Here is a 20,311-nt window from a genome sequence, read left to right on the forward strand (position 1 = left end):
GGAACAATGAATTTTACCCCTCTGTAATCCAACACAGTCCCCTACTGTTGATAGGAGTGGGAATAGTAATTTGTACCCCTCCTCTGTCCAATGCTTTCCCTACTGTTGAACAGACAAGCGTGGTAATTAAAAATGTCTTCCCCTCCTGTGCTGAATGCTCTCCGCTACTGTTGCAGGGATTGGAGTGGGAATAGTACGTGTTGGAATACATTTTTAGTAAAAATTGATTTTTCATATTGTTTACTTTTTTGTGTGTAATTAAATTGGCATGTTTTAAAAAAAAAATTCCAGTTTATTTGGTACAGTTTTACATTTATTGGGGTTTATTATGATGCCTGTCAGACGCGTGTCCTACCAGCATTGTGCCGCAATAACAACCACCCAGTAATCAGCAGTTCCATACAACAAATTAGGATGTGGACACCCATGAGACAGTCAGAAACTTCAACTTTTCCATTGCCACTTGTGCTGCGATCGGAAAAGGACGGCAGCCCAAGCCGTAATGGAAATATAGAAGTTTTAAACACCCATGCACCATGTGCCAGACACCTTATGGTGCCTGACACCTGGGGCATGGATGTTAGGGGGGCACCACAGGTGCTACCCAGACCTCATGGCAGAGGCAGTGGAGGGATGGGGGCCCCAAAGTCAGTTTCCAAAAGCCTTCCAATGGAGGTCAGACCGCCATTGAAAGGCTGTCTGAAAGGGACATCGTAATCCCTAACGGCGGTGTCTGAGCAGGCACCGCTCTTTTTGTAGGGAATTACATTCCGACTGATGGTTGGATGGGCTCCTTCACCTGTCGGAAGCATTGGTTGGTCCCTCGGTCCATTAGGATGCACGGCGGTTGGATTCTGGCAGCAGATTTTGATTGGACTGTAACTGACGCCCTGTCGGTTGCGATCCGACTGACATCGTAATGAGGCTCATTTTGTATTTGCATATATATATATATATATATATATATATATATATATATATATATATATATATGTATATATATATATATATTCAGTGAAAAAACCATAGCTTTTAGGGGTGTTATAGTTATCTGGACATTTCACTCGTACAAAACCATAGAAATTCCTCCGTTATAGTAAGTTGTACTAACTATAACTCGCGTGCCCGCAATCCACTGCTGATGATGTCACATATTATATCATTCATGACATGGTCCGTGACATCACTGATGACATCTCAAATGACATCACTGATGACATCATCCAGTGAATGTGGTTTGGTTCGATATTTAAATATGTATTATATATATAGCAATCTGCATTGAAGAATGAGTGGATGTATAAGTGTCTCGATGGAGGATGTAGTCGAACTGTGATTGACTGTCTAAGTGTCTCTCTAAATATATGGGATATTGATTCAATTGTGTGGTTATCTGTTTCACTCTATTTCTTGCTGTGTAAACTACTACATAAGTTGGTTGCTAGGTGTGTGAAAGTTTATATTAGTATTAATTAGTTAAGTGAGTATTTGTATGGGATAGTGAATGTGTGTGTGTGGTTGGGTGGGAGGTGTGTGACTGTCCAAAGATGTGTAAATAGTTGATTTCGTAGGTATATGAGGTTAAGACTGCACGTGGAAACACTTGTTTGGGTGACTGAATCTCTTTATGGGTGTGGTGATGAGTAAATATATTTCTCAATGATACATATCCAACAATGTAGAAATATAAAAGGCACTGTATGTGACAGTTGTTGTTTATAAATTAGTATACATAAGACTCAGTGTTTGTATCAGTGACTGTATTGAAAACTGGATACTTGTAATAGTGATTTTATAACACACTAAAAGCCAGATGTAGGTAAATACTATTTACCGATTCTTAAATACCGAATCATACTGATTCTGTATTTAAGAATAGATAAATAGTATGTAGGTAATTTTCGGTAAATTTTACAGTTTCTGTAAAATTCTGTATTTACTGGAGGCCCATAGGAATAAATGTCAATTACCGAATCGGTAAATACCGATTCGGTAAAAGGGGGAAAACATTGAAGGGTGGAAGGGTGTCACTTTGACACCCTGTTGCACCCCTCAATTGTGTATGGGTGCACATGTTGCAGACATACATGCCCTAAGGGCATGTATGTCTGCAACATGGCAACTGTTGGAAAAGTCAAAAAATGCTTTTTCAAAGGTTTTCATTATTTACCACCAACTTGTAGTTGGTGGTAAACAACGAATCCTTAACTGAGGAATGCACTAACTTGAGTGCTCCCTACATCCTGGATTCGGTAATTTACCGAATCGGTATGTTAAGAATTCGGTATTTTACCGAATCCTTAAATTACCGATTCGGTAAAATACCGAATCCTACAAAAATGTCACCTAAATCTAAAAAGCCCAATACCGGTCGGTAACGGACAAAATTCGGTAATTTTGGCCTTTACCGACCGGTATTGGGCGACCTACATCTGGCCCTAAGTATGCGTTACTATCTATGTCAATAAATAAAGTGGTGTTTGTATAAGTGTGTAGCTGAGTAAATGTAAGTATGATCAATTGTTTGCATAAGTGAGTAGGATGACTGCATAAGTGAATAGGATGTGTGCTGGTGTGTAATGTCGTGTAGGTGTACAAGTATATTTAATAGTTTTATATTGATCTTTGTTATCATGTATGAGTGAATCTACAGGTAAGTGTTTAGATGTGTGTGTAGTTGTTGAAATCACTGAGTGGGTTATTAGAGACTTGTATTGGTGTGTCAATGGTTTCAAATATGGTATTCCATATTTTATAATGAGTGTTGACAGGTTATACTAGTGTATGATAAGATGTATCGGATTGTCACTTGGATGATGTAATCAGTGATGTCATTTGAGATGTCATCAGTGATGTCATCAGTGATGTCACTGACCATGTCATGAATGATGTAATATGTGACATCATCAGCAGTGGATTGCGGGCGTACGAGTTATAGTTAGTACAACTAACTATAATGGAGGAATGTCAATGTTTTTTTACGAGTGAAATGTCCAGCTAACTATAACACCCCTAAAACCTATGGTTTTTTCAGTGAATTCCAAAGGTTTTTTAAATGCTAATTCCGAACTATAACATGTCTGAAACCTATGTTTTTTTCAGTGAATTTCAAAGCTTTTGTAATAAATGTCAATTTTTAAATGTATTAATTGTTATATATATATTTCATATTGCTTTACTCTATTTTTTTAATCTATTTTTTTAGATATCTTATTTTTTTAATTACATTAGACATATTTAATAAAAATGTATTAAAAATATATATATATATATATATATATGTTTTATGTTCTTTTAAATATATTTATATTATTTTCTTTATTATTATTTGTTTCTATTTATTTTGGCGTCGCGCACCTAAATCGCACCCTTCTTGTTCACTGAGCGGAACATGTCCGCCATTTTAGGATTGTTTTGTAGGATCCCTGTATGGTGTGCGATAAATACGACTTTTCCAACGTCGACGCTATGCGACTTGTACGCGACTCGTGGCGCATACGTGACAAGTACGTACTACGCGACAGCAGGGCGGTTGCACGTGACATCATACGCAGACCCCATGTGACCATAAAAAAGAGATTTGATTGGTTCATTACACTTCCTATTGTAAGTATTGAAGGACCCCACCCATTTCAATCACTCTTGTTAGACCTTCCTTAGGAGAAGACCTGAGCTAGCATGAAATGTTATTTTTGTTGATTCCAGACCTGTATGCCCTTAACATTTGAAAAATGGCTTCAAATCAACCCTCTTCTGAATCAGAGCAGTCTAATGAAGAGGGGTTTGTTCCTGAACCACCACGCCCCAAGAGATTTGAATCAATTGTTTGGAGATTTTTTACATTCCCAGAAGGACTGAAGAAAACAAATGCCACAAAGGTAACCTGCAAAATTTGCAAGGTAGTTCTATCAAGAGGAGACCCCTACAAAAAATATTCTCGTGGAACTGCCAGTATGTTCAAACATCTACACAGTTTGCATCCTGTGAATCTGGCAAGAGAGGAGTGCAAGAGACTGCAACAGAGTGGACCACCAGCACCGCAAGTTGCAATACTTCGGGGCGTCCACTTCAACATCTACTTTGGACATCCGGCCCAAACTGGCTAGTGCCACAATTCATTGCATAAAATGCAATAGGTTGCTTTGCTATGGGGAGCAATCAGTTGATTTCGTTTGCAGGGCTCTGGAGAACCATCACTGTTAGATTGCTGTTTTTTTCCCTAAAGCTCATTGTTCTGTTCGGCCCGTTCGTTTTTTTTTTCATTTTAAAAAACCAAAAAAATCAAAGAATTGTTAAAAAAAAAAAAAAAAAAAAAAACCAAACTACAAAACAAAAAAAAGTTATTTTCAGAACTACCTACTCTGGTTAAAAAAAAGAGCTAAACTTGTATGCTAGTGTGTGAAAGTTCTGATGAATGTATGTGTAGTGCATAATTGACTGAAAGAATGCATTTGTGATGTGTGGGGAATGCATAAGTGCAGAACTATAAGGAAGTGCTGCAGCATGAAACTGTAAAGTGTTTAGCTACAGCGTGCTGTGGTACTTTTGAAGCACAGGGATGTAACATATGTACATACATATGTTGCAAGTCAGTGCTTCCCTCTGCACAGCTGCTTAAACTTCATCCATGTGGTGACACAGGCACCTTTGCACCATGGTACAAGAATATCTGTGTCATGCGTACAGGGTCTTTGTGCAGAAAGGCACACCTTCCTACACAAAAACAATCAGTAAAGGCATTTTTCTCCTTCAATATATGCTGTGCATTGTAGCACATATTGAAAGAGAAAAAAATGAGAAGTGAAAACAATTCTCCTTGTTGTGCCTTGCTACACCAATTCAAGGATGGTACAGCATTGACACACATGTCCAGATTTAGGATTTTTGATAAAACTGAAGATGTGTCTTGTTCTAGGAGTGTCCTGTGCAAACATGCACAGAAACACCTATAGAATGCCTTTTCAACGCTAAGTGGTTTGTATGATGAGATTGTATTTACATGGAAAACAAAAGGTATTCACAGTGTCTTTTCCTCTCCTTGTAAATATGAAAGAGAGTTAGTGGCTAGGCCAATTCTTGTGATAGGAGTACATTTCTGTACTGCTAACTGAGAACAAGATACATTTATAAGTACTTGCGTTTTAGGAAACTGATAAGACATGTTTATATATAAATGAAGGGAAGGGATGGGGCCTAATGTGACATGTGCAAAAATACTCAGTGATGTGCTTTAAGTTGAAGGGTTTTATTTCTTTTAATTCTGAAATTACCAGGCCCTACAAGTCCACCATATCTCTCCATTGTATACTATACCTTGTGTCTTGCAAACAGGTGCACTTAAGCTGTGTCCTATGTAATGTTACTTTCACACAGTTTTTGTTAACCAATAAGAAACATGCTTTTAAAAAACAGAAACATGCACCCTAGTTTTCAGTGTAGAATGTTGTCAAACAACCAATCATTTCTTTTCTTTTTTCAAAACTGCATCTTATCCACAATTTTAGAAAAATCTTACTTTTCAAACTGCCATTTCATTTACAGAGACCATCTGAGTGCATCCAGACCTCCCTTCAAGATGCTTAGAGTGTAGATTGTGGGACGCAGCTATATTTTCTGGAGCCAAAGGTATGCAGAAAACAGAAACATGGACAAAGACTTAGCTTTACCAAATGTAGACTTTAAATGGATTGGACAGAGAGGGTTAAAGTGGCTCCAAATGATACCATTGGTTAAATCCTTTTTGCATCTCCAACACCCTGACCTCATAATTGTACACTGTGGTGGCAATGACCTAGGCACTTTCACTGGAGTAGGAATGGAAATGCTTATAAAGGACACCTTTACAGAATTGATGTCACTTTTCCCCCAAACTGCCTTTGTCTATTCTAACATATGCCAAAGGCAGAAATGAAACTGGTCCAATCAATTTTGTCCACAAATTGAGAAAGCTAGGAAACATGTCAATAAATCTGTTTCTGCTTTTCTCCGAGATTATAGAATGGGGTCCATTTACCACAACAATCTGCGTTTCAATATAGATGGCATCTATAGGAGAGATAGTGTACATTTTACAGATGAGGGTAACAGAGTCTTCCTCTTGAACTTTAGACTGCATAGGTACTTACTTGTAGGCACCAAAATCTCTCAATAAACACAAGGGCTCTTTTTAAATACAAAAGCTTGCTGTATATCTAAAAAAAAAGAATTGTGATTTTTTGCTTGGAGTCGCACACCCTACAGAAGTAGTACATCCAACGCGTGCACACCAGGGGGCCGCACTGAGCACCCCATCCCCCGGGGCTTATAAAAACTGTTAGGGACCGTGGAGGGAGCCTCAATGCCCCCACGATCCCGCCGGTTCCCCGAGTCCTTCGGGAGCCGGCATTGCTTTTCCACAAAGGAGCTGCTAACATGCAGCTCCCCATGTGAAAAAGCAGTATGGTTTGGATTTTGAAAGAGAGAGCAGGTTTCCCTGCTCTCTCTTTCAAAATCCAAACCAAGTATGCTACGGGAGGGCAAGAGCCGCGAGACTCCTGCCCTCTCATAGCAAACTAATTTACAACAAGGGGTGGTGATGGACAGAGTCTCTGAATTAAGCAGAGTACTCTCACCCAGTCAAGAGATCAGGGCTAGATCCAACACCGTTTTTTAGCTCATTGCACCATCCCAGTTTCAGAACCCGGCTGTATGCAAATTAGTCTGTCCCTGGCCCAGTGCATCATGGGAACAGGGCAGACCAGACTACAAAAGCCAATTCTTACACTGGGAAGGAAACAAGCTTCCGGGGACCGGTTTCTGCCATTTCAGGCGTCTTCGGCCCAGCTTGCTTGAATCCTGATGGTGCAATGAGCAAGGGACTCACATCTGAGTATACCCTTCCACGCTTAGGGTGGACAAAATAATTTACAACAAGGGGTGGTGATGGACAGAGTCTCTGAATTAAGCAGAGTACTCTCACCCAGTCAAGAGATCAGGGCTAGATCCAACACCGTTTTTTAGCTCATTGCACCATCCCAGTTTCAGAACCCGGCTGTATGCAAATTAGTCTGTCCCTGGCCCAGTGCATCATGGGAACAGGGCAGACCAGACTACAAAAGCCAATTCTTACACTGGGAAGGAAACAAGCTTCCGGGGACCGGTTTCTGCCATTTCAGGCGTCTTCGGCCCGGCTTGCTTGAATCCTGATGGTGCAATGAGCAAGGGACTCACATCTGAGTATACCCTTCCACGCTTAGGGTGGACAAAATAATTTACAACAAGGGGTGGTGATGGACAGAGTCTCTGAATTAAGCAGAGTACTCTCACCCAGTCAAGAGATCAGGGCTAGATCCAACACCGTTTTTTAGCTCATTGCACCATCCCAGTTTCAGAACCCGGCTGTATGCAAATTAGTCTGTCCCTGGCCCAGTGCATCATGGGAACAGGGCAGACCAGACTACAAAAGCCAATTCTTACACTGGGAAGGAAACAAGCTTCCGGGGACCGGTTTCTGCCATTTCAGGCGTCTTCGGCCCGGCTTGCTTGAATCCTGATGGTGCAATGAGCAAGGGACTCACATCTGAGTATACCCTTCCACGCTTAGGGTGGACAAAATAATTTACAACAAGGGGTGGTGGTGGACAGAGTCTCTGAATTAAGCAGAGTACTCTCACCCAGTCAAGAGATCAGGGCTAGATCCAACACCGTTTTTTAGCTCATTGCACCATCCCAAAAGCCCCTTGTTGTAAATAATTTTGTCCACCCCAAGCGTGGAAGGGTATACTCAGACATGAGTCCCTTGCTCATTGCACCATCAGGATTCAAGCAAGCCGGGCCGAAGACGGCTGTAATGCCAGAAACCGGTCCCCGGAAGCTTGTTTCCTTCCCAGTGTAAGAATTGGCTTTTGTAGTTTGGTTTGCCCTGTTCCCATCATGCACTGGGACAGGAACAGACTAATTTGCATACAGCCAGGTTCTGAAACTGGGATGGTGCAATGAGCTAAAAAACGGTGTTGGATCTAGCCCTGATCTCTTGACTGGGTGAGAGTATTCTGCTTAATTCAGAGACTCTGTCCCTCACCACCCCTTGTTGTAAATAATTTTGTCCACCCTAAGCGTGGAAGGGTATACTCAGACATGAGTCCCTTGCTCATTGCACCATCAGGATTCAAGCAAGCCGGGCCGAAGACGGCTGTAATGCCAGAAACCGGTCCCCGGAAGCTTGTTTCCTTCCCAGTGTAAGAATTGGCTTTTGTAGTTTGGTTTGCCCTGTTCCCATCATGCACTGGGACAGGAACAGACTAATTTGCATACAGCCAGGTTCTGAAACTGGGATGGTGCAATGAGCTAAAAAACGGTGTTGGATCTAGCCCTGATCTCTTGACTGGGTGAGAGTATTCTGCTTAATTCAGAGACTCTGTCCCTCACCACCCCTTGTTGTAAATAATTTTGTCCACCCTAAGCGTGGAAGGGTATACTCAGACATGAGTCCCTTGCTCATTGCACCATCAGGATTCAAGCAAGCCGGGCCGAAGACGGCTGTAATGCCAGAAACCGGTCCCCGGAAGCTTGTTTCCTTCCCAGTGTAAGAATTGGCTTTTGTAGTTTGGTTTGCCCTGTTCCCATCATGCACTGGGACAGGAACAGACTAATTTGCATACAGCCAGGTTCTGAAACTGGGATGGTGCAATGAGCTAAAAAACGGTGTTGGATCTAGCCCTGATCTCTTGACTGGGTGAGAGTATTCTGCTTAATTCAGAGACTCTGTCCCTCACCACCCCTTGTTGTAAATAATTTTGTCCACCCTAAGCGTGGAAGGGTATACTCAGACATGAGTCCCTTGCTCATTGCACCATCAGGATTCAAGCATGCCGGGCCGAAGACGGCTGTAATGCCAGAAACCGGTCCCCGGAAGCTTGTTTCCTTCCCAGTGTAAGAATTGGCTTTTGTAGTTTGGTTTGCCCTGTTCCCATCATGCACTGGGACAGGAACAGACTAATTTGCATACAGCCAGGTTCTGAAACTGGGATGGTGCAATGAGCTAAAAAACGGTGTTGGATCTAGCCCTGATCTCTTGACTGGGTGAGAGTATTCTGCTTAATTCAGAGACTCTGTCCCTCACCACCCCTTGTTGTAAATAATTTTGTCCACCCCAAGCGTGGAAGGGTATACTCAGACATGAGTCCCTTGCTCATTGCACCATCAGGATTCAAGCAAGCCGGGCCGAAGATGGCTGTAATGCCAGAAACCGGTCCCCGGAAGCTTGTTTCCATCCCAGTGTAAGAATTGGCTTTTGTAGTTTGGTTTGCCCTGTTCCCATCATGCACTGGGACAGGAACAGACTAATTTGCATACAGCCAGGTTCTGAAACTGGGATGGTGCAATGAGCTAAAAAACGGTGTTGGATCTAGCCCTGATCTCTTGACTGGGTGAGAGTATTCTGCTTAATTCAGAGACTCTGTCCCTCACCACCCCTTGTTGTAAATAATTTTGTCCACCCTAAGCATGGAAGGGTATACTCAGACATGAGTCCCTTGCTCATTGCACCATCAGGATTCAAGCAAGCCGGGCCGAAGACGGCTGTAATGCCAGAAACCGGTCCCCGGAAGCTTGTTTCCTTCCCAGTGTAAGAATTGGCTTTTGTAGTTTGGTTTGCCCTGTTCCCATCATGCACTGGGACAGGAACAGACTAATTTGCATACAGCCAGGTTCTGAAACTGGGATGGTGCAATGAGCTAAAAAACGGTGTTGGATCTAGCCCTGATCTCTTGACTGGGTGAGAGTATTCTGCTTAAATCAGAGACTCTGTCCCTCACCACCCCTTGTTGTAAATAATTTTGTCCACCCTAAGCGTGGAAGGGTATACTCAGACATGAGTCCCTTGCTCATTGCACCATCAGGATTCAAGCAAGCCGGGCCGAAGACGGCTGTAATGCCAGAAACCGGTCCCCGGAAGCTTGTTTCCTTCCCAGTGTAAGAATTGGCTTTTGTAGTTTGGTTTGCCCTGTTCCCATCATGCACTGGGACAGGAACAGACTAATTTGCATACAGCCAGGTTCTGAAACTGGGATGGTGCAATGAGCTAAAAAACGGTGTTGGATCTAGCCCTGATCTCTTGACTGGGTGAGAGTATTCTGCTTAATTCAGAGACTCTGTCCCTCACCACCCCTTGTTGTAAATAATTTTGTCCACCCTAAGCGTGGAAGGGTATACTCAGACATGAGTCCCTTGCTCATTGCACCATCAGGATTCAAGCAAGCCGGGCCGAAGACGGCTGTAATGCCAGAAACCGGTCCCCGGAAGCTTGTTTCCTTCCCAGTGTAAGAATTGGCTTTTGTAGTTTGGTTTGCCCTGTTCCCATCATGCACTGGGACAGGAACAGACTAATTTGCATACAGCCAGGTTCTGAAACTGGGATGGTGCAATGAGCTAAAAAACGGTGTTGGATCTAGCCCTTATCTCTTGACTGGGTGAGAGTATTCTGCTTAATTCAGAGACTCTGTCCCTCACCACCCCTTGTTGTAAATAATTTTGTCCACCCTAAGCGTGGAAGGGTATACTCAGACATGAGTCCCTTGCTCATTGCACCATCAGGATTCAAGCAAGCCGGGCTGAAGACGGCTGTAATGCCAGAAACCGGTCCCCGGAAGCTTGTTTCCTTCCCAGTGTAAGAATTGGCTTTTGTAGTTTGGTTTGCCCTGTTCCCATCATGCACTGGGACAGGAACAGACTAATTTGCATACAGCCAGGTTCTGAAACTGGGATGGTGCAATGAGCTAAAAAACGGTGTTGGATCTAGCCCTGATCTCTTGACTGGGTGAGAGTATTCTGCTTAATTCAGAGACTCTGTCCCTCACCACCCCTTGTTGTAAATAATTTTGTCCACCCTAAGCGTGGAAGGGTATACTCAGACATGAGTCCCTTGCTCATTGCACCATCAGGATTCAAGCAAGCCGGGCCGAAGACGGCTGTAATGCCAGAAACCGGTCCCCGGAAGCTTGTTTCCTTCCCAGTGTAAGAATTGGCTTTTGTAGTTTGGTTTGCCCTGTTCCCATCATGCACTGGGACAGGAACAGACTAATTTGCATACAGCCAGGTTCTGAAACTGGGATGGTGCAATGAGCTAAAAAACGGTGTTGGATCTAGCCCTGATCTCTTGACTGGGTGAGAGTATTCTGCTTAATTCAGAGACTCTGTCCCTCACCACCCCTTGTTGTAAATAACTCTCATAGCAAACAGCAGTGTCCCGGGGGTACGCACCCCCGGACACTGCAGGAGCCGGCCCTGGGGGGTGGCAGTCACCAGGCCCCTCGAGGGCTCCAGGAGGGGGGCCACGCAGCCCCCCTCCCACAATACAGAAAGCCCCTGGGGGTGGTGGTCCCTGGGGCTTGGGTGCCCCTCTGGGCCCCCATACATTTTTAAAATGTTCCCCCGGGATTTGGCAATCCCGCGGGCTAATTACAAAAGGAGCCCCGTTATATCTATTTTTTTTTACGGCAGGCTCCGCGCACCCTCTGCCGCACCTGCCGGGTTATTTAAAAAACAACATGAAATTAGAATTTGGGGTCCTCGGGGTCCCCTAAACAGGTCTAGAGGATCAGGATATTTCTACCCTATCCCCTTTATACGTTTTGCACACTTGTTCCACTAACTTCTTCAGCCTCGCTTCTACCGAGGCACAAAATGGCTGCCAACAGTTCCTGGTTTCGAATGTTGACAACCACTTGACAGCCAATTAGCATTCAGCGCATGATCGGAAGGGTGCGCTCATGGTGCGCTCATGCTGCGCTCAGGGTGCGCAGATCCACCGAGGCCATAGATATATAAATGATTTTAACTGTCATTTTCTCAGGAACTACTGAACAGATTGACACCATTTAAGCAAAGGGCATGAGTCTGAACTGAGGACTACCTCTTTGCCAAATTTGGTGTAATTCCGTTCAGCCGTTCGGGCTGTAGCTACGTCAAAAGGTCCTATGGAAAATTGCATGGGAAAAACATGTTTTGGGACCCCCCTTTTTTCTCAGCCCCCGCTACACGAATCATCCCGATAATGATAATTAGTTTGGGAAACTTCGCGAAGATTCATCAACCGGCACCAAAGTTATTCCAAATAGAATGTTGTGGATTTTTTATGGAAAATAGGTCCTAACTATAACTACCTACTGGCGACCGCCAGTAGGTAATATATATATATATATATATATATATATATATATATATATATATATTCACTCCAAAAACTATAAGTTTTAGTGGTGTTATAGTTAGCTGGACATTTTACTCATACAAAACCAATGAGATTGCTCCTATATAGTTAGTTGTACTAACTATATTTCGCGCACCCGCAATCCACTGCTGATGATGTCACATATTAGATCATTCATGACATGGTCAGTGACATCACTGATGACATCTCAAATGACATCACTGATGACATCACTGATGACATCATTCAGTGAATGTGGTTTGCTTCGTTATTTAAATATGCATTATATATATAGCAATTTACATTGAAGAATGAGTGGATATATATAAATAAATATTTGGATGGAGGATTTAGTAGCAGTGTAATTGACTGTTTACTTGACCAATTTATAATGTCTCACTAAATATAACTGTGTGAATATCTGTATCACTTTGTCAGTTGTTGTGTAAACTGATTCTACAGTTGGTTACTAGCTATGTGAAAGTCTATATTAGTTATTGATTAGTTAACTGAGTATTTGTATGGGAGTGTGAAAGTGTGTGTGGTTCGGTGGGGGGGGGGTGTGACTGTACAAAGATGTGTGAATAGTTGATTCAGTAGATATATGAAGTTAAAAATACATGTTCTAACAGTTTGGGTGAAGGAATCTCTTTATGGGTGTGGTGATGAGCAAATATATTTCTCAAAGGTACAGGTCCAACAAACTAGAAAAATAAAAGGCAGTGTATGTGTCAGTTGTTGTATGTAAATAAGTATACATAAGACACAATGATTGTGTGAGTGACTGTATGGATAACTGTATACTTGTAATAATGATTTTATAATTCACTAAGTATGACTTACTATCTAAATGAATAGAAGAAGTGGTGTTTGTATAAGTGTTTTGCTAAGTAAATATGTAAGTATGATCCATTGTTTGCATAAGTGAGTAGGATGACTTCATATGTGAATAGGATGCGTGATGTTGTTTAATGTCGATATAGATGTATAAGTATTTTTGATAGTGTTCTATTGTTCATTGACAGCATGTATGAGTGAATCCATAGGTAAGTGATTAGATGTGTGTATACATCTATGAATCACTGAGTGGATTTTTAGATACTTGTATTGCTGTGACAATGGATTTAAATATGATACTCTGTATTTTACAAACAGTGAGGAAAAATTGTAATAGTGTATGAAATGGTGTATGTGATTGTCACGTTGATGATGTCATCAGTGATGTCATTTGAGATGTCATCAGTGATGTCACTGACCATGTCATGAATGATCTAATATGTGACATCATCAGCAGTGGATTGCGGGTGCGCGAAATATAGTTAGTACAACTAACTATATAGGAGCAATTTCATTGGTTTTGTATGAGTAAAATGTCCAGCTAACTATAACACCACTAAAACTTATAGTTTTTTTAGTGAATTTCAAAGGTTTTTTAAAAACTAATTCCTAACTATATAACTCCTGAAACCTATGGTTTTCTCGGTGAATTTCAAAGGTTTTTTTAAATGGTAATTCCTAACTATATAAGGCCTGAAACCTATGGTTTTTTCAGTGAATTTCAAAGGGTTTTTAAATGCTGATTCCTAACTATATAAGGCCTGAAACCTATGTTTTTTTCAGTGAATTTCAAAGGTTTTTGAAATGCTAATTCCTAACTATATAAGGCCTGAAACCTATGGTTTTTTCAGTGAATTTCAAAGGTTTTTTAAATGCTAATTCCTAACTATATAAGGCCTGAAACCTATGGTTTTTTCAGTGTTTTTAAAAAAAAAATTGATTGGTTAACTGGCTTATTAAGTGTATCTTAGTGAATACATATATTAGCGAGTAATGTTTAAATATTTAAATATATGCATGACTGATGTAATATGTGACGTCATCAGCAGTGCATTGCAGACGTGCAAGTTATAGTGAGTCCAACTAACTATAACGTGGGAATTTCAATGGTTTTATGCGAGTAAAAGTTCCAGCTAACTATAACTGGTGTGAAACCTATTGTTTTTTCAGTGAATTTCAAAGGTTTTTTAAATGCTAATTCCTAACTATAACTGGTGTGTAACCTATGGTTTTTTCAGTGAATATATATATATATATATAATTTCTATGGCAAAATGAAACCCCTCATTTTGTTCCTTTTCAAATTAAATGTATTACTTTATTCCAATCAAGATGACTTCAGGTGTGCCATACTTTTGTCATAAGTAAGACTGTTAGCATTCTAGTTGTTCTTTAGAACACTCTGGGACATTCTGTCATTGGGCTATAGTTGGGCTACATCTGGCTGATATTTGGGCTACATTTGGGCTCTTTTGTCTCTGGTGGCCATCTTGGGAGACTGCATATCAGAATTTTTTTAATGAAATATAAGAGGATTTGAGAAGTCACTTAAAATGTGCCCTAATTTTTCTTTCTTCAGCACTAATTATAATTTCTATGGCAAAATCAACCCCCTCATTTTGTTCCTTTGCAAATTAAATGTTTTAAGTGTTAACACTTTATTCCAATCAAGATGACTTCAGGTGTGCCATACTGTTGTCATAAGTAAGACTGTTAGCGCTCTAGTTGTTCTTTAGAACACTCTGGGACATTCTGTCATTGGGCTATAGTTGGGCTACATCTGGCTGATATTTGGGCTACATTTGTTTTTTTTTTGTCTCTGGTGGCCATCTTTGGGCTACATTGGGCTACATTGGGCTACATTGGGCTACATTTGGGCTCTAACATATATATAGCCCAATGTAGCCCAATATATATTTTTTCATAGTTAATTTTCGTAAAAACCACTGGAGCATATTTCTTGAGACATAGCAAAGGCACATCCGGCTACCAGTCCCTACAATTTTGACAAGTTTGGTGGAAAACCATTCAGCCGTTCGGGCTAAAAGTGAGTCCAACGGCCCTATGGAAATTAACATGGGGAAAACATGTTTTGGGACCCCCCTTTTATCTCGGCCCCCGTTTGACGAATCCCCCCCAAACTTTCAGGAAGGAGCGGAGCGCCGCGAGGCAAAGTTAAGTAAAATTTCAGGAAGATTCCTCAACCGGCGCCAAAGTTATTCCCAATAGAAAGTTGCGATTTCCCTATGGAAAACAATCCTAACTATATATATATTCACTGAAAAAACCATAGGTTATACACCATATATAGTTAGGAATTAGCATTTAAAAAACCTTATTTTACTCACACAAAACCATTGAAATTCCATATATAGTTAGTTGCACTAACTATATATCGCGCACCCGCAATCCACTGCTGATCATGTCACATATTACATCATTCATGACATGGTCAGTGACATCACTGATGACATCACTGATGACATCTCAAATGACATCACTGATGACATCACTGATGACAACATCCAGTGACTGTATTTTTCTGTAAAGTTAAAATATGTCTTGAGTGGATGTATAAGTGTCTGGATGAAGGATTTAGTAGGTGCATGACTGACTGTATGAGTGAGTGATTAAATGTGTCTCACTGAATGCATGGGTTAGTGACTAAACTGTCTTAATTTGTGCATCATTATGTCTGTTGTTCTGTAAACTGCTGCATGTGTTGATCATTAGCTATACGAGAGGCTATATGTGTTATTAATTGGTTGCCCAAGTATTTCTATGGGAGATTGAGTTTGTGTGGGGGTGGCTGGAAGGTGTGTGACTCTATGCATAGATGTGTGAGCAGTTTATTCACTAGGTGTATGAGTTCAAGAGTGCATGTGGAAACAGCTACATGGGCAGTTGACTGTGTGCATGAGTGTATTGATGAGTGAATGGATATCTCAATGCTACATGTCATAGTAAGTACATATGTAAAACACAGTACATGTGAGAGTTGGCATATATAAATAACTGTGCATGAGAGCCACTGAATGAGTGAGTGGTTGTATCGATCATTGTGAACTTGTATCAGGGATTGTATAAGAGAGTAAATATGTGTTAGTATATGTTTCAATAAGTAAGGTGTGTTTAACTGTATAGTTGAAGAAATGGAGGTGAGATTGTTTCTTTGCATGACTGACTGGGTGTGTGAGTAACTCCATGGATGAGTGGCAGTGTGTGAGTGTCTGTATACACTGAGTGTATCTAAGGTTATATTAGAGTCTGAAGAGGTTTATCGTATTAGCACAAGAATGATGTCAAATGAGATGTCATCAGTGATGTCATCAGTGATGTCATTTGAGATGTCATCAGTGATGTCATCAGTGATGTCACTGACCATGTCATGAATGATGTAATATGTGACATGATCAGCAGTGGATTGCGGGTGCGCGATATATAGTTAGTGCAACTAACTATATATGGAATTTCAATGGTTTTGTGTGAGTAAAATAAGGTTTTTTAAATGCTAATTCCTAACTATATATGGTGTATAACCTATGGTTTTTTCAGTGAATTTTCAAGGTTTTGTAAATGCTAATTCCAACTATATATGGTCTATAACCTATGGTTTTTTCAGTGAATTTCAATGGTTTTTTAATAGCAAATATCATAAGCTGTCGAATGTCAAGTACGTGGTAAGTAAAAACATTTTCGTGTTTATGCACACTGATCTGCTTTGAATACTGCCCCCCACCCCTCATTTCTATTAGGAGTACTCTCTCTTTGCAGATAGTGAAGGGTAGTTAACGCAGCCCTTTGCCCCCTTTGTAATACGTCGTGCCTGCTTCTCTCTCCATTTGATTGATTGTTCTCTTTGGTTCATTCTCTATTTACAAACAAGCACAGAGTCGCAATACTCTGTTTAGTCTTTGCAGATAGCGAAAAATCGTGTAAAAAAACAAAAGGAATCGAGCAAAATCAGTAGGCCACTAATGGGATCTCTTTTTGACCTCGCTAAAATAGAAACATTAGGAACAAACTGTTGAAAATAGCAATGCGTATGTACATAAGCGGCGTTCATTTGTGTTCACAGTACCCCTTGTTGATTGTTTCAATCGAGCATTGAATTGTTCGAAGTTAATTCTCTTAAGGATCTTCTCTACCTGCAAACGAGGAAGAATAGGAATATTCTCTCTCCCTTTGCAGATAGTGAAGGGTAGGTAACGCAAGCCTTTAACACGTCGTACCTATTTCATTCCTCATTGATTGATTGATTGTCCGAACATTGACTGTTTGGGAATTAGTTCTTTTTGGAGGTATTCCCTGTTTGCAAATAAACGTAGGAAAATCTTTGCAAGTAGTGAAAGGGTACGTAATGCGGACCTTTCACCCCCGTTGTAATCTGTCATGCCTATCTACTCCCCACTGATTGATGCACCTTTTTCACCCGGACCATTTACTAGAGATACGTCATCTGGCCCGACCAGAGAGCACCCCTAGTGAAAAGGACATATGCAATAATAACGAAGTGATCACTGTATCCTGTTAACAGAAACTTTACCATGAAACAACCTGGAAAGAAAAAAATAGGAAAACGAAAATCAGTAGGCCACTGATGAACATGAACTTTTATTAAACAACAAACAAAGAAACGATAACATAACGTAATGATAAAACCTATTAATGTCCTAGAAACAAGAAAACGTTAAAGTATGCCAGTGGTGAGAGACCAGAAAAACAGTCCGAGAAACCAAATCACCCCTCGCTGTCCCAACTCATGCACTCTGAAAAGTTCAAAGTTTTGAGGAGTGCTTGTAACATTGTCTGAAGCCTATTTGCAATTGCTTCATCTTCACTATTCTTAAAGTAAGTGGGGGCTGTTGTGATGCGGTGCCACCCTGAACCGCTTGACGGAGGCCCCCGAGGGACGGTGTCATGTCGCGGACTCGGAGGGGGCGCTTGGCTCCGGCCCCCTCCCCAAGTCGTGTTGCCCTGGTGTGGCCTGAGATCGCCCCCGACATAGGTGGCCGGCTCCCGGGGTCAAGCGGAACTTTTTTCCTTTTGGTGACTCTTCCATTCTTCACCTTGTCCCACAATCCGTTTCACCTAAAGACACGCTGTAGTGGGGCACCCCTTTTCCGTTTCATTTGCCATTCAGCCCGCTTTTGCTACACTGTGCCTCTTCCGCTATTCAGCTGTTTACCGCCCGCTCTTTCGACTACAGCGTCTCGCTCACCATGTACTTGAGTTGCTCCCACTCTTGCGGCGCAGCGATAGGCGGCTGCCACAGGACTCTCAAAATGGCGGCCATCTCTTCAGATTTGGGCGTGGTCCACTAAAATGGGCCTGCGACACCTTGGAACTCGGACGCTTGTCTGCTAGAGCTTGGGCTCCATTCGCGAAAGCGTCCCCTCATCCTTGAAGATTCTACAAAAGTCTTGGGGGCCCCCGACTCCCGCAGGCTTCTGGTAGGGAGCGCCTAGCATGATTGCTCGTGGAATGGCCACGACGGAGCTACGAAATGGTGGTGCTCTCATGCTAACGCCAGCTTCAGTCTGAAACATCCAGAAACACTGTAGACTACCAATTCGATCAGTTCCGGTAGCGCTCCAACGTGACCCGGTAGAGAAGAACTTGCCCTCCCCTCTTTGACTGATGGTTCTTGTTGCCTGTCCCTTCTGTTGTCATTTAACAGAACTATTTAGCCTGCTGAAAGGGGTTGTGTGCCGTCCGCTGGTTGGTGGAGACATTTTGACTATATTCTGGACCTGCGTTGTCGCGTAATGCGTCATATGACGCGCCGCGTTAGAAAGTTTAATAAATTATGAAACACAATAAACAATCCTTAAAAAAAATAAAATAAAAAAAAATAATCAACAAAACCAACAATCAATTAACATACAGTATTTGAAAAGTCTATCATTCATTTTTCATTGCAGTACGCTGCCCAGAAAGCTTCCCGGTTCCCGGACCGGGCGCTACCCACGCAAAAAAACAAAAAAAACGGTATATATTTTTTTGCCCTGCGAGAACCTTTCAAAGCCTCCACATCAAACCTAGGGGGTCAGGGACGATCTACTATGCCCCCTTATGGTCATTTGCCCCTTCGCTTTGGCCTCCTCTTGTCTCTCGATCCTACCGAGAGACAAGATGGCGGCCGCTACGGACTGTTTGGAATGTTTACAGACGCCGAAAAACCAATCAGCTTCGCAAACCTCCGTAACGCGAAAAGTACGCAAAGCGGAGCGCTGTTACAGATATATATCTTTTTTTGAACGTTAATTTCTCAAAATCCACTGGAGCACATATATTGAGACCTAGCAAAGGCACATCGGGCTACCAGTCCCTACAATTTTGCCAAGTTTCGTGCAAATCCATTCAGCCGTTCGATTATTATTATTATTTTTTTTTTTGCCCCGCGGGGCCCTTTTAAAACCTCCACATCAAACCTAGGGGGTCAGCGAGGATCTACTATTCCCCCTTATGGTCATTTGCCCCTTCGCTTTCGCCTCCTCTTGTCTCTCGATCCTACCGAGAGACAAGATGGCGGCCGCTACGGACTGTTTGGAATGTTGACAGACGCCGGAGAACCAATCAGCTTCGCTTCACAAAGCTCCGTTGCGCGAAAAGTACGCGTCCTGGGCCGCTGCCCGGTCCGCTGTTACAGATATATATCTTTTTTTAAACGTTAATTTCTCAAAATCCACTGGAGCACATATATTGAGACCTACAAAAGGCACATCGGGCTACCAGTCCCTACAATTTTGCCAAGTTTCGTGCAAATCCATTCAGCCGTTCGGGCTAAAAGTGAGGCCAACCGCCCTATGGAAATTAACATGGGAAAAACGCGTTTTGGGACCCCCCTTTTTTCTCGGCCCCCCCTTGACGAACCCCCCCCAAATTTTCAAAGGCTGCTCAGAAACAAAATGTGCCATTTTCCTGAAAATTTCAGCCAATTCCGTCCACAAACGCCAAAGTTATTAGACATAGAATTTTCAAAAAACCCATAGGGAAAAAATCCTAACTATATATACCTACTGGCTATCGCCAGTAGGTAATTCACTGAAAAAACCATAGGTTATAGACCATATATAGTTAGGAATTAGCATTTAAAAAACCTTATTTTACTCACACAAAACCAATGAAATTCCATATATAGTTAGTTGTACTAACTATATATCGCGCACCCGCAATCCACTGCTGATCATGTCACATATTACATCATTCATGACATGGTCAGTGACATCACTGATGACATCACTGATGACATCTCAAATGACATCACTGATGACATCACTGATG

The 20,311-nt window shown here is 41.8% G+C and overlaps 1 protein-coding gene across 1 annotated transcript in view; it reads left to right on the forward strand.

The window, feature by feature from the left end:
• Positions 1–3,468: 3,468 nt before the first annotated feature.
• Positions 3,469–20,311, forward strand: part of LOC144762844 (uncharacterized) — an 86,851-nt gene continuing 70,008 nt past the window's right edge. Inside the window, exon 1 of the mRNA XM_078648123.1 lies at positions 3,469–3,506. Within this exon, the coding sequence (XP_078504249.1) occupies positions 3,469–3,506 (38 nt within the window). The remainder of the gene's footprint in view (positions 3,507–20,311) is intronic.

This window comes from Lissotriton helveticus, chromosome 6 (assembly GCF_964261635.1).
Source record: "Lissotriton helveticus chromosome 6, aLisHel1.1, whole genome shotgun sequence".
Taxonomy (NCBI): domain Eukaryota; kingdom Metazoa; phylum Chordata; class Amphibia; order Caudata; family Salamandridae; genus Lissotriton; species Lissotriton helveticus.